At 40.7% G+C, this 15,090-nt stretch overlaps 1 protein-coding gene across 5 annotated transcripts in view; it reads right to left on the bottom strand.

Annotated features, from left to right (window-relative positions):
• The window catches only part of Mid2 (midline 2), a 158,407-nt gene that overhangs the window by 89,414 nt on the left and 53,903 nt on the right, over nucleotides 1–15,090 (bottom strand). For 2 of the 5 annotated variants that reach the window (XM_071606570.1, XM_071606573.1), the window contains exon 1: nucleotides 7,333–7,843. The exons of 1 other annotated variant lie outside the window; for it this stretch is intronic. In XM_071606570.1, coding sequence (XP_071462671.1) covers nucleotides 7,333–7,336 — 4 coding nt within the window. In that variant the 5' untranslated portion in view covers nucleotides 7,337–7,843. Of the gene's footprint in view, nucleotides 1–7,332; nucleotides 7,844–7,968; nucleotides 8,043–15,090 lie in introns of those variants that run through there. 2 more of the 5 variants (XM_071606571.1, XM_027932195.2) reach the window with 2 other exon arrangements.

Raw genomic sequence — 15,090 nt, 5'->3', positions numbered from 1 at the left:
AGTTTTGCAATGCCCTGAGATATTGTTAATGATCAACAGGTGTCAGAAAATTCTCAACTCACAATTTTTATTCAGTTAAAAATATTCAAGTAGCTCCTGAAAAATATTTTACTCCTATCATCACAACATAATTTTAGAAGAAGGAAATGGTATGACAAAAACAAAGCAATAACATAGTGTTGCAACTTCAAACAGATTTCACATCAGTGATCTATGAGGAATTAAAGGATATGCTAAGGACAAAGATAGGACCTGATAGGGTGCAACCTGATGACAAGTAATCGTGAAACTTATTCCAGAAAACGCAATGGTTTGTCATAAAAATTAATGAAATGCCTGGGAGGGTAGGACCATTTGGTATATGTCCTGGTGTACTGTATGTAGTACATCCATAAAAACTTAAATTGAACAACAAACTTTAACTCAATTTAAGTTTTTATAGTATCCTATATACAGAATGCAAATGCATAGTAGGTTAAGAAGCAAATGTCCATGTGCATATAACTGGATTAATTTGCTTCCAAATCATTGAGTTACTGCTGTGTAGTCAAATATATATGTTTATGTATTTGCCCTTGCTCTATTATAAAATTGTTTCTGTATGGTTTATCTTTATCCTGCTCTCTTCTTTAGGCTAAAATCCATGAAAAAAAAAAACTAATGAGAATAAACTCATCAATGAGTTATCAGAAAGTTCTGTGCCTGGGTAGAAATACAAAAGAGGAGTTTCGATGAGCAGGACATCACTAGGTGACAGATATCTTATGGGACCACTGTAATATTAGCAGTTTGTCATTGCCTGAAGCATCATTACACAGCACATGAGTCTGTGTGTATGTATGTATACTGTAATTTATTGTAAATGCAATATATACATATGTATCTATTATTAATTGGGTAATCTGAAGTTGCCAATTTATCATTCATATTTTTTGGTTATTTCTTAAGGCAAATTGAATGATGTGATTCTTCTCAATATAAAATTTCAGAAAAAAATAATGCATTCTACCCTTACAAGATGAAAGATTGATTTTGGCATAGCCTTCTAAATACAGCATCTAGATAACGCTGATCTGCACTTGGCAGAGTTCTATTACTTAAAATGTTATCTGAACATACTTAAATGTCCACTTATTCTAGCAGCTAATACGTCATCTAGTTTTCATCTTCTATTCTGCAGAGCATGGGTTCTGGGCTCTCACTACCTACCTACCTACCTACCAAACTACCTGAGGAGCCACAATCTTTTTTCCTTCACAGAAAATCCATGAGTATCAAACCAAGCCTGACCTCTGGGCTATAGATTAAGAATTGACCTGAGTTGTAAGGTTTTATTTAAAAATAAATTAATATAAACTAAATGTTGTTCAGAATATCAACATTAATCTCCCATGAGATCTTCCTTAAAATATTAGAAACTGTAGGGGAATGAGAAGATGAGTCATGGCTTAGTCTAATGTTTCCTCCATGATAAAATATTGTTTAAGTTGTACTAGAATCATCAGATAATATTTTTAAGATGCTTTCCATCTCTGACATCTTATTATTATAGAGCTCCTGCTATTTGTTGATGAATAGGAAAGATAACTTGGGTTATTGTAAATTAGCTAATATGAACACAAATCTTATTTATTTTTCTAGTTTTAACTAGAAAGGCTAACAAGTGATGGACATCATCATCAAGGGAACTAAAAATGAACAAAATGCATGACTTTCCCTTGGCTAAGTCAAGGTGCTGAATTACAGTGGATGGTTTTGCCTGTTGTATCTCAAGGAAGTTACAATGAATGTTCCAGCGGACAACTGAAGAAGAGAGGAGTCCCAGGTGAGTATAAACTAAGGAGGACACCTTTTTCAACTGAAAAAAGAAGACAACCAAATCCCAGGACACTATGATTAGCAAAGGACCCTTTGAAGTTCAAATTCTATGCAAACAATGTGTAGAATTCTTACCATAGAGGATAAGGACAAAAGAAAAAGAAAAAGAAAAAGAAAAAAGAAACCCCCAAAAAGAAGGCTAGGTATTAAGTAATTGTAATTCATAAGAATAGTTACATTACATTTGTATAGTATTTTATAGTTTTCAAATTTCAAAGCCATTATCTTTTTTGATCATCCAAATAGAGTCTGGTTGTAGTCCGGGATCTAAACCAAATTAGCAGAACCATCCAAAGGAAGTCATTTCATCTCTTTGGGCCACAGTTTCCATATCTATTGGATTAAAAATACTTGTCCTATGCATCTCACAGGCTCTTGTGAGGATCAGATGAGGATAAAAGAAAATAATTAACCTGTTTGACAAATATAAATATTCTCATCATACACTTCATAGAGGATACACATAAAACATGATATTTTTTTTTTTACAAGCTGAAAATGTTTGGAAATTCATCCCAAACACATGCTTGTCATAATGGAGGATAATCACACTTCCCCACAAGATTGTTGGAAGGCATGTGTCTGTGGTATTTCTTATTCTCCTATGTATTCCCCTTTAGGCTAGGATCCCACCCCCCCAAGGAAAAAAACCTATCTCTGTTCTCTTAAGCTCTCACGACACACAGGGAGAGCTCAGGACTGGAGGTTGATTACTGACTGGCAGAGAAAACCACAGCCAGTTCCTGTCTAATAGGTTATTAAAGCCTACTTAATATTTTATAGTATATGGATTTAATGATATTTTCCTTTCAATAATTAAATCCAACCATTGGGTATTTTATATAATATAGTCACCATAAACATTAAAATAATATGGAAGTAGCAGAACTAATAGTCCTGAATCTGCTGCAAATGCAAAAGATTAATCTAAGTAACCAAGAAACGGATTTGCCAAGGTAACACATGATAATTGACAGGAATCCTAAGTACAATTCATAACGCCTTTATCTTAATGCAGATTACACTGGCAAGGTTAGAAGGTTGGAGAACAAATGCAGAACAAACTTAATTTACCTACTGCTATCAGTACAGCTTTTCATCTATTCCAGGACTATTTTTCTCAGCCTGTTTCCCAATGAAATATTTGTGATTTTTTTTAAGTTCAGCAGTCCACCCGGATGGGCCAGTCATCTCTATTTTTACAGAATAAATTTTGCAATATATATGAATGTAAGACCTGCTGTTGAATGTTAGGCTGCGAGGACCCCAAGTTCAGGTCAGAAACAAGGGACAGAGAACAGAGGCCTACTTGAAATCAAACTTCTATTCTCCTGGGAACCACATGGATCCTAGCAACACTTAACAAAGGGCTATAGACAAAGTGATAGAGGATTCTGGACCGTAAACCATTTTTCTACCTCTGGGCTGTATATATTCAGACATTTCACTGTCCTGAATTAACATTGTTTGCCATGCCTCTGCATTATGATCCTATCAGGACAGATTGCAAATACTGGGATTTTTATATTTCTGGAGGATTTTAGATTATATAATGTGTTTGTTATCAGATCATCTGGTTTCAAGATACTCCAGAGACAGAGAGGCTGACCTGCAGGAAAGAGGCTGAAACAAAGGCCAAGGTCAGGCAGTCAGAGCATTGCAAGGAGACAAGAACCCAAGTAGGATAACTCTTTACAAATGATACTTTGCCAATCCAGTTAGCCTGAACCAACATCCTAGTGTGTATTCAGGTGAACTCTACATGAAGAAGGGAGTGATTGGGTGTTGACACATTATTCAAAATCCCTCCATCACCCATACTTTAAACAGCTTATATCATCTAGTAGTCTTATCAGCATATATAATTTATAAGGAAAAATACAGAATCTGGAAGATTGACTAACAAAAACATTATATCTGCCTATGGTTACAAAGAAGGGGAATATGAAAAGAGTAACAGTCAGGAAGAGCCACAAACCTCTAGAGCCCATAAAAAACTCTAAGAAGATTTTTAATAAATGAAAGTGGATGCCAATACCAATTATCAGAGGAAGAGGGAACTGAAAGGGGAATAGCTATTTGCACAGGGGGATAACTAGAGTTGGAATTTCTTGTCTCAATGCCGCTTGTCTGATCTTCTGACTTGTTAATGTGACCTAACACACTGGTTGAGAAACACTTCTCTAGTCTCTTTTTTTAACTGCTCAGCAATGAACACAATGCTTTTTGAGAGACCTGAAATATCAATCTTTGTGCAATACAACCTTCATATCAAATTTTCAATCATGAAAAAGTGAAGCGTTTCAAACTCTCCTGAACTATGGGATATCTAGTATGAACATGTTACACTTCATATTTAGATGATGCAATTCTCCAAATCAAGAAACCCAGCTTAAGTAAGGAGGCACTTCATGAACACAAAGCCTCATTTTTTTCTTTTTTGCACAGAAGAGAGAACAAAAATTTAATGCTAAATGGAAATGGAGCACCCTTGTGCCTCTTGCAGCTCCTTAGCAGCAAAGGACCTAAGACCCAGAACCCAAGAGCCCAGTTCCAGGGCATAACAGCTAGGGAGTTACCAAGATCCATAAAAATTAGATGACAGATACACACAAGACCAAGCAGGTACTTCCAAGAACAGTCATTTGAGACAGAGACTGCACCTCAGCCCTGTTTTCACCCTTTTTAGGGCATATGTATGTCACTATTCAAAAAGAGAAAACTTGAGTTCTAAGGGACTGAATGAACACACAGCATTCTCTCCTCTTCATCAAGCCAATGAGTTTTTCTGAGTGATAAAGACATATTCCTTCTATAGTTTCCTTCTCAATTGCTGTGATGTCAGCAGATTTTATGGGAGGAGGGATGGGGGAATGGACAGGCTCACTACCCAGAGCAATATTTGGATGCAATTATGAGACTCCACTGGCACTACTTTAAGTTCTGCAAGTTGAAGCAAGTTGCCCTGTTCTTAGACAAGGGATTAACTAAACCAATTTCATTTAAATCAATTTGCACTGTTCAGATGATATGCTTATGAAGCAACCAAGTCACTGATTTGCAACAGTATTTCCTGGAGGTGGCCTTACAAGGTGCAACATGCTAAATGAGAATTTTAGCAGTCTTGAGAGTAAACAGAAGAAACATGACCAGTCCTTTACATACCTAGCCCTCTGCCCCTACCCTGAACAGCACTTCCCCGTCCTCATGCTGGAGCTACAAGTATGAAATCTAGCCTGGAATGAGCTGAGGGCAAAATACTGGGCCAAATAGTTAGTCCAGTCAACAGAGGACCCTGCACATTATAGGTGCTTAATAAATATTGTTGACTCACTGCTGCCAGATGATAATCATGTTAATATAGCAAGGCCTAAAATTATTTATGCCACTTTTCATTAGAAATTAGCTAACTGCCCCCATATGGGCTAAAAATGGGTGAGGTTGTTTTTGAATGAGTCTGACTCAGATTGTTGGGTTAGAGTACATTAGATGTGATGCAAGACTCGACTTAAAATCATCACCATTACTCTGTATGCCTACTTGTAGGTATGTTTTCAAACAGTTGTACATTCATTGGGGAAAAACAGACTTAGTACCTAAATACAATGATAGATTTGAATCCCAGGGAACTAATAATGGCAAATTAATATTTTGGTAAACTAGGGTTCCTACTTATACTCAGTCAGTCCACTAACCCCATAAAAGGTAAATGAAGTGCTTTCTTTGAGAAGTAGAATACTGAGGATTTATAGAATCCTTTCATCTTCAAAGGACCAAGCCAAGACTCACAATACCCAGTACACAATATTGTGCCTTTTATACAAGTAACCAACTATGAAAGAAAGGTCATAGGAATGTCCTAAGGCCATAAAGCCAATGCAACATCAGATTTGGGATGAACTCTCTGATCTTCTTGGCTCCTAGACCTGTATTTCAACCAAATAAATCAAGTTGTGAGGAACAATCAGGAGAAATCTAATTCACATTATATATCTGTATTAAGTTAATTGGGAAGGAATATATAAAAATAGCAAAGATTGTCTCTCCCTCAGGGCAGTGAGAGTGGACAGGCCGATAGATAGAGGGGTGTATGGGGGGTAATCATCTGGGGTAAAGCAAAACTACTCCCAAGTAGAAGAGAAGTAGAGGAGGGGAACTCCAAAATTGGCAACCCCCTTTTATTGGAACATTGCCAGAGAGACTGATTGGAGTACAGGGATGTAAAAGAATGAGGTTAAAGGCCCAACTTAAGAATCACATGTATTAATCCCCATACTGTACTTATCTATTTGCTGCTTTCAAGACATTCTTTCATACGGGTTCCTCCTCAAAGACATGCAACCATAACCATCCACCCATCCCACAATCAGAAATCCTCATAAAAGGCAACGTGGTTGAGAAACAAGAAGCCATATGGCTGGAAGTGCACAGGATGATGGAGAAAGGCTGGGGATGAGGGGCTCTGGTGGGAGGTTTGGATGAGTAAGTAGGTGTTACAAGGCAGGAATAAAGTGAGTGATCTTGAAAATGGGTGGGGGAGACAGAGAGGGACAGGAAGAAGAAGCGGAAGAAAGAGAGATAGGAAGAGGGGAGAGTGAGGAGGAAGAAGAGAAGAGGGGAGGGGAGAGGGGGGAGAGAGAGAAAGAGAGAGGAAAGCCCAATGAGCCCAGGACCCCAAATTTGTTGCTCTAAGAAGAAATGCCTCTGAAAATAGTGTGTTGCACACGAAGTGCTAAGTAACCTAAACCGGACCATCACCAGTAATGTTTCTGTAAATCTACTCTGCCGTTATTTACTTAATTCTCACGAGCCAGAAATGGAAATCCCCACCTTCCCCCGGTTCAGTCGCAGTCTGTCCTGTGGACATATGTAAGTTTTCTCTCTCCCCTACAGAGCTGGTTTCACAGCTAGGCCAGAAATAAGGAACCACCCAGACGGAGACTCGAAGATCTCTCCCCTGGCTGGAAAAGGATTAAGTTTCGCCAGGCCTCCCCGCAGACAGGGTGTCCGCAGCATCACAGGCTGCTGCGCCAGCACCGCTGGTCAGACGGCCGACCCAGGGGCGCCGCCCGGGCTGAAGAGGCTACTGGCCGCAGGAGCGTGGGAAGGCAGCAGTGCCCTTTCCCAGACTCACGCTCAGGCGCCGGGGAGAGCTGCTCAACTGCTCTGCCCCGCACCACCCGGGCCCGGAGGAGGCCTCCAGCCACCCCCGCCCGGCACCCAGGAGTGCTAACACCGTCCCAGGAGGGCAGCGGCAGGAGCCAGAGACAGGCCAGGGTCCCTGTTGCTGCCGGCCCGGGCTTCACGGGCCCCGTCACCCCTTTCTGCTGACCCGGGAGACCTTGCCCAGCTCCGGGCCCCAGTGGCACCTGAGGAGTAGCCGGAACCGGGGCCGAGCCCTGCGCGGACGGCTACACTGGACCCCCAGGGCCGCGGCGAGGGGGCGCATTTTACCCATAGCGTTCCCGTGTGCCAGCCATCTCCTACGCGCGCTCAAGAGCGCTGGGCGCCAGTCTGCCTCCGCAGCAAGCTGGCTCGGGCTCTGGCGCGAGCTCCCGGGCCGCCGTCGCTGCCGCCGCCACCACCGCTCTAGGCCGCCGCCCGCCTTCGCCTTCGCTGCCTCCGCTCAGCTGCCGCCGCCGCGCAGCCAGCAGAATCCGCCAGCCTGCGCGCCCCGCAGGGGACTGCACGGCAATAGTGACGCTACCGCTCCTGGATCTCCCGAGCTAAACTTAAGAGTTTTCGCCCCTCAGTCCAGGGGCAGCACCATGACACTACAGCAGCACCACTGTCATTTCCGCCGCCGCAGAGGGGGAAAAAAAAAAAGGCAATCCCTTCGAAAAGGGGGGTGGAGTGGGAGCATACAGGGCTGAGGCTGACACCCCAAGGGAGCACTGGGAGGGGCCCCGGCAGAAGGGGCGCTGGGCCACCTTCCTGGGCTCACCTTCCACCGCCACCGCCACTCCCAGCTCCCCCAGCCCCTCCTCTTGAGACGCGTTTACATGTTTTCTCCCCTGGCAGGAGTGACCGGAGAAACCTGAGCAAGCAAAGACAGAGGGTGGGTGGGGTTCGGGTTACTACTGTACCTACCAGCTGATTCCAGCAGCCTTTTCTCCAGCGCCCTGTCATCTTGAACGAAGACACCCGGAGAGGGGCCCGAGCGGGCGTGTGTGTGTGTGTGTGTGTGTGTGTGTGTGAGAGAGAGAGAGAGAGAGAGAGAGAGAGAGAGAGAGAGAGAAACAGAGACAGAGGGGAAGAGCGCAGAATGTGTGTGAAATGAAGAAGGAAGACTATGGCCAAACTCTTCTCCCACCCACCAGCCCCCTCGCCCCACAAACCCCCAGGTTAGAACAAGGAAAAGGCCGTTGCACCCGCCAATGAGAAAAGAGTATCTGGGTCCACCGAACAGGTCCTCCGGATGAAGCTCCTCTATGCAAAGTTAACTACAGAGTAAAACAAAAATAGTGGAGGAGACAGAAAAGGGCAGACAATTGAAGGAAACCCAACCCCTCTTTCTTTTTACAAAGGGAGAATGGCTCTGTAACATTGGCCTTGGGCAGAAGTTATGCAGATGTATTAAAGCTATCAGAGAGTGTGTGTGTGGGTAGGGGAGTTTTTTGCATCTTCAAATCCTTGATGAGCAAAACAAGAGGGTCATTACAAGGAGGACAATGGGGCAGATGCTAGCTATCCAGGTATACAATATCCCTAAAAAGCTGATTGGTCCATTTGGAACCCCAGAGCCTCCCATTGGTCTGGAGTCGGCCTGTCTGCTGACCTTTCATTGGCTCAGAGACCACCGCCCCACTCACAAGGTGAATGAGAGAGGAAAGGAGGAGGAAGCCCCAGAAAGGACTATTTCTAATAAGGAGCAAAAGGTGAGAAGGGAAAAGAAGCCATATAATGGGAGGAAACAATTCCTCTCAGTTAAGCCTTCCATTATTGTGTACGGGAACAAGTCCAGAAAAATTAAGGTAGCTCTGGGTGTATCCTGTCAGGGAACCAATAGTATTTAGCCAACACCCCTGTTAAACAATGTGCTGGAGAGCACTGAGGTGGAAACAAAGGCAAAAATCACAACCAAGCTACCCTGTGAAAGTCCAGCGCTAGGAGAAGTAAAAGTTAATGAGTCACACCAAAAACACAGGCAACAAAGGCAAAAAATAAACAATAGGACTACATGCAACTTAAAAACATCTGTACAACAAAGAACACAATCAACAGAGTGAAAAGGCAACCTACAGGATGGCAGAAAATATTTGCAAACCATATATTTGATAAGGAATTAGTATTCAGAATATATAAAGAACTTCTAGAACTCAATCAAAAATACTAAAAATTGGCAAAGGATAGACATTTTTTCTAAAGAAGAGGAATGAATGGCCAACAAGTATGTGATAAGATGTTCAACATCACTAATCACAATGAGATGTCATCTCACTCCTATTAGGATGGCCATTATATTGAAAAATGAAAATAATAAATGCTGACAAGGTTGTAGAGTAATTGGAACCTTTGCACACTGTTGAAAAATGGTGCAGTCACTATGCAAGGGATTTTAAATTGATGTAGCCACTATAGAAAACAAGATGGAGTCTCCTCAAAAAGTTAAAAATAAAATTACCATATGATCCAGCAAATCTACTTCTGAGTATGTGCCCAAAAGAAATGAAATCTGTATATAGAAGAGACATCTTAACTGAATACACTTTCTTCTCAGCAGCACATGGATCCTTCTCTAAAATAGAAGCAACATCTTCACTCCCATGTTTATTTCAGTACTATTCAAAATATCGAAGAAATGAAAATCATCTAAGTGTTCGTCAACAGATTAATGCATAAGGAAAATCTGATATATACATGCCACGGAATACTATTCAGCCTTTAAAAAGAAGGAAATCCTGTCACATGTTATAATATGGATGAACTTTATGCTACATTAAATAAGCAATCAAAAAAGACAAATATTGAATAATTCTACTCATATGAGGAGTCTAAAATAGATAAAATAAATCAGACTCATAGAAACAGAAATTAGAATGGTGGTTGCCAGAGGCTAGGGCGTGGGGGCATGAAAATTGTTGTTTGATGAGTGTAGAGTTTCAGTCATGCAGGATGGGGGCAGTTCTGGTGATTTGTTGCACAATATGCATGCACTTGACAATATTGTTCTGTGTACTTGGAAATTGTTCAAAGGGTAAATTTTATGTTATGTGTTTTTTTGCCTCAATAAAAAAAAGTTAATTGCTTTTTTAAAAGTTAATGAGTCAGGCTGGATATGGTGGTGCACACCTGTATCCCAGCTACTCAGGTGACCAAGGCAGGAGCATCCCAAGATGGAGGCCAGCCTGGGCAACTTGGTGAGGGTATCTCAAAATAGTTCAATAGTAGAACATTTGCCTAGCACATGCAACACCCTGGGCTCAATCCCTAGTACTACAAAAAAATGTTAATAGGTGAGAAGTCTGCTGATCTCACCATAACAGAGCAGATAAATAAATTGTGTAGTTGCTAAAAACAATCATATATATGCATATGCATACATTGGATGTGTATATATATTAGAGTATATATGATATTGTTAAATAAAAACAGCAAAGAACTATGCATGCATTGCCAGACACAATGGCACACTTGTAATCCCAGCAGCTTGGGAGGCTGAGGCAGGAGGATGGAGAGTTCAAAGCCAGCCTTAGAAACTTAGAAAGGTGCTAAAGAACTCAGTGAGACCCTATCTCTAAATAAAATACAAAATAGGGCTGAGGATGTGGCTCAGTAGTCAAGTATCCCTGAGTTCAATCCCCAGTACCAAAAGCGGGTAGGGGCTGGGGATATGGTTCAGTGGTTGAGTACCCCTAAGTTTAATCTCTGGTACCAAAAAAGAAGAAGGAGAAGGAGAAGGAGAAGGAGAAGGAGGAGAAGAACAACAACTATGCATGATTTGTTAGTACTCGTGTAAAAAAGGAAGAGGTATATGACTGTGTACGCATACATAGACACTCTTCTGTAAAGCTACCCAAGAAACTGATTACACTGATAGCCTGGAGGTGAAGCATAGGTTGGAAAATCAAACCCAAAAGAGTTAACATTGTATATGCTGTTTTGTACTGTTTTAATTTTTTATAATGGTCATGAATTGCCTTTTCAAAAGCCATTTAAAAGAGCAAGGAGCAAAGAGATAGAAAGTAGAATGGAGGTTACCAGGGGTTAATGGGAAGGGGAACTAAGGAATTATTGTTTAAAGCATAGAGGAGTTTCTGTCTGGAATGATGAAAAATTCCAGAAATAGTATGTTACACAGCATTATGAGTGGACTTAATGCCACTAAATTGCACACTGAAAAATGATTAGAATGGTAAATTGTGTGTTATGTATATTTTATCACAATAAAATAAATAAAAAATAAAAAGAAAGAGGAAGTTCACAGAACAAGTACAGACTAATCTATCTGCATAAAAAACCAAATATCTGTACATTTCAGGAGATGGGAGCACCTTGCAAACAGTGTGATCCTGGAACTGAGGTTGGTGTTTGATTTTATTCATTTCATAATTAGATATTGTGCAGTGAGATTGTCTTTAGTCATTTTCAAACAAAAATTTAAGGTATGTCTCCAAAAACCAAATTGAACCCCCAATTGAGTCAGAAGTTCCTTGAGAATCCTTCAATCTCACCTGCTATGCTCTCCACAGAGAGCTAGATAATTTTCTAAAATGTGAAGAAGTGACCACTTTCATCAGTGACATTCCCAGTAAAAGGTAACTAGTTCTTGACCGAACTGACAATAAAGGATATTTGCTTTTAATGGACTTTCTTATCCTTTAGAAACTATCTATCAATCTCCCTTCCACCTGAGCTTCCAGGGTTTTTAAAATAGCCCCTGGCTCACCAGAGCTCTATTAGCAGCTCCCCAACTCCATCTTCCCTCCCCAGCAGCAGCCCATGTTCTGGACTTTTCCTTTTCCTCCTCAAAACTTAACCACTTCTGGGTTCTGTTCACAAAGAATCTTGCTAATGATTAAGAATTCAACCAATTAATTTGAGCTAAATGTTAATAGCTTCATTTGTCTATTAGTAGATAATACTTTAGTTTTAACAGAGGCCTTCAATGTATTAATTCAAAGGAATGACTAATAGTGTGTGTGGGTGGGAATGGGGGGTGGGGAGATTTTTGCTAATCACAGCACATAAGCAGCTGCTTTGAAAATATCCTCACTTTCAGTGGTTTTATGTAAATTACTCACTGTAAATTTATTAAAGTAAATGTTTTGTATCTGGCAGGAGATGCAAAATTGGCTGGGAGTATGTGATGAAATTATTTGTTTATAATTATTTAATGGTTACCTTTGTATAGAACATATGTTGATCCTATTAACAAAATAAATCTGGCCCATGGAAAAAAAAGGACATTTGACCGATTCAGCTTGAGGTGTTTAATTGAATTAATCTGAGGCAGACTTACCACACCACAGGCCCACAGTATGAAAGGGATAGCTTATGGGCTATTTTTTCCAGCTAAGAATGTGGAGCAGGGAGGAACGGCTCCAGATACTTTCTACTGAGAGAAGCACAGAGCCCAGTCTGTTCTAGGAGGAAAATTCACAGAAGGGTGATTTTGTTGTGCAACAGAATCCATGCTTCTGCAGAAGGGGACCTTCATACTGCTCTCAAAAGAAGCAGCTAGTTGTCTGAAATCCAGAGGTTGACCAAAGAAAGGCTTTTCTAACCAGGGGACTCTTAATAAGATGGAAGAAGAAAAGCACTTTTGGCATGGACTCATCAATAGGACATTGTTCTAAAACTCTGGTTGTGAATAGCCTATGCAGGCAGCTTAAGAGAGAGTGGTTTAAAATAAATATGTTCCCAGTATGGAGAAATGGCATGCCCCTGGTACTCTTTATTCTCCTTTGATTTATATTCTGCTATTGCTATTATCAATTTTGTTACTTACCCAAATTGTGCTTGTTACAATATATATGTTGTATGTTTGATAACTATGCTGCATTGGTAAATATTTTTCTGGAGTTTTAATGTGACTTTAGAACTAAGCCTAAAATCTTTCTGCTGGCCATGCTTTCTAACCAGAGTCACACCTGCCTTCCATGAAACCACATCTTCCTGGTTTTCCTCCCATCTCACTGCCTGTTCCTCAGGTTCTGTGGCTTCCTCCTCCTGCTTTTCTACCTCAGAAGGTTGCCATGCCCCAGGGCTCAGACCTTGGCGCCTTTCTCCATCGACACTCACTCCCTAGTTGACCTCCTCTAATCTCAAAATTTTAAGTACAATACATATGCTGATGGATCTCCACTTTATCTTTCCATCTCTGATCTCGCCCCTAGATCCAGACTTGCATATCCACCTAAATATTTTACATCTCCACCTAGCTGTCTCATAGCCATCACTAACTTAATGTGGACACAAGAGAGCTCTTAGTTTCTACTCCTCCTCATCTCAGTTAATGGCACCACCCAACTACTTAAGCCAGACACTGGGATGTCATCCTTACACCTCCCTTGCTGCAATGCCCAGCATTCATTCAATCTATGACCAAGCCGTATTTTGGCATCCCCACTTCTAATTACAATCAGTAATGCAGCCAGTGTTATCTTTTCAAAATGATCATTTGACACCTGTTCCCAGCTTCAAACCCTTCAATGTTCTTTGTCATTAGAATAAAATTCAAAATACTTAAGTTGGTCTACAGGACCTGGCATTAGCTAGCCCTGCCTATCTCTTCAACCTCATTCTGTTCTACTCTTACCCTTGCTCACAGCAATCCAAATACACTGGCCTTCTGACACCTCTGAAACTACACAATGCCCTTAGCCATCCCAGAATATTTGCATGCTCTTTTCCTTCTGCTCGAATGCTCTTCCTTCTACTATTCACATTACTGCCTAGTGCCTTCTCTCAGATTATATGTCACTTCATTGAGAAGCCTCCTCTTACCATCATATCTAATGTACCCTGCCTACATTATATTCTCTAGTATAGTATCCCATTCTGTTTCCCCAGGGAACTTATCACTAGCTAAAAATAATGTAAACATACATAAATATGTTTACTATATGCCCTCATACGTGCATGAATGCACACACATGAATACACATTGCATGAGAGCAAGAGACTTGTCTGTATCTATCACAGGTATATCTCCAACACCTAGAACAGTACCTAGATCACAGTAGATACTGACATTTCCTGAATGAATAGCAATAAACAGGAAAGAGTTTGGTGCAAAGATGATCTGAGTAAGTCTGACATGAATTTACCCCCACCTTCAATCTGCAATGAGAACATTGCATGGAAAGGAGATCTTAGAAGATCAGTGCATTCACAGCAGTTTCATGGTGGAAGGACAGATGCATAACTTAGTACCTCAATTGCCTATATGCCAGCAATTCTTAAACTGGCTAAAGAAGCACTAGCATCCCTCAAGATATTAACTAATATTCTGAGAAAAAAAATTGATCAAACAGGCTTAGGAAATGCTGCAGACTGAAGCTCTCTCCTTCTCTCTCTCTCTCAGAGACTCACAGCACACATTAGCATATAAAGGCTCTAAGAAGTCCTTCCAGAAATGAAACCTATTTTAACTGCGTTTAGCATTTCTCAAACACAGTTGGCCATGGAATATTTATATTCTATTCACTTATTAATGTCTCACAGGGTTCAAGCATCTCTCAAAATATAGTTTTGGAAACACTGCCATAGATATCACACGTGTGTACATGTGTGATAGAGATAGATGTGTGTGTACATATGTGTATGTCTGTATCACAGATATTAATGAGAGTTAACTTTAGGTCCATGACAATAAATTCCAATTCAAAGACATTTATGTGAGGAAATACAGTGTGATGCAAGTTTAAAATAAAGCAACGAGTGGAGATATTGCATGCTGTTAATATTGATCTGTTAGGAGGGTACTGGCCTACAGTGGAGGGAGAGTACTAAATTAGTTCAAATATTCTAGCCTGAATGAATTACCTTGAGGCTACTAAGAACCTGCAAACAAGATCAATGAACCACTGTCAATGCTCCTTGAGAAAGCAAACAAATGAGAGAAATATCAATAAAAGATTCAAAAACTACAGAAGGGCAGGTTTCAAAAAGAGGAAGGTGGATTCTGAAAAGTAAGGATCAATGGACTTGTTTTGAGACAAGGTTCACACCACTATTCCTCTTATTCATTTGAGTATTTCTTTCTGT

This window comes from Marmota flaviventris, chromosome X (assembly GCF_047511675.1).
Source record: "Marmota flaviventris isolate mMarFla1 chromosome X, mMarFla1.hap1, whole genome shotgun sequence".
Taxonomy (NCBI): Eukaryota; Metazoa; Chordata; class Mammalia; order Rodentia; family Sciuridae; genus Marmota; species Marmota flaviventris.
This window is presented reverse-complemented; position numbering and strand designations above follow the sequence as displayed.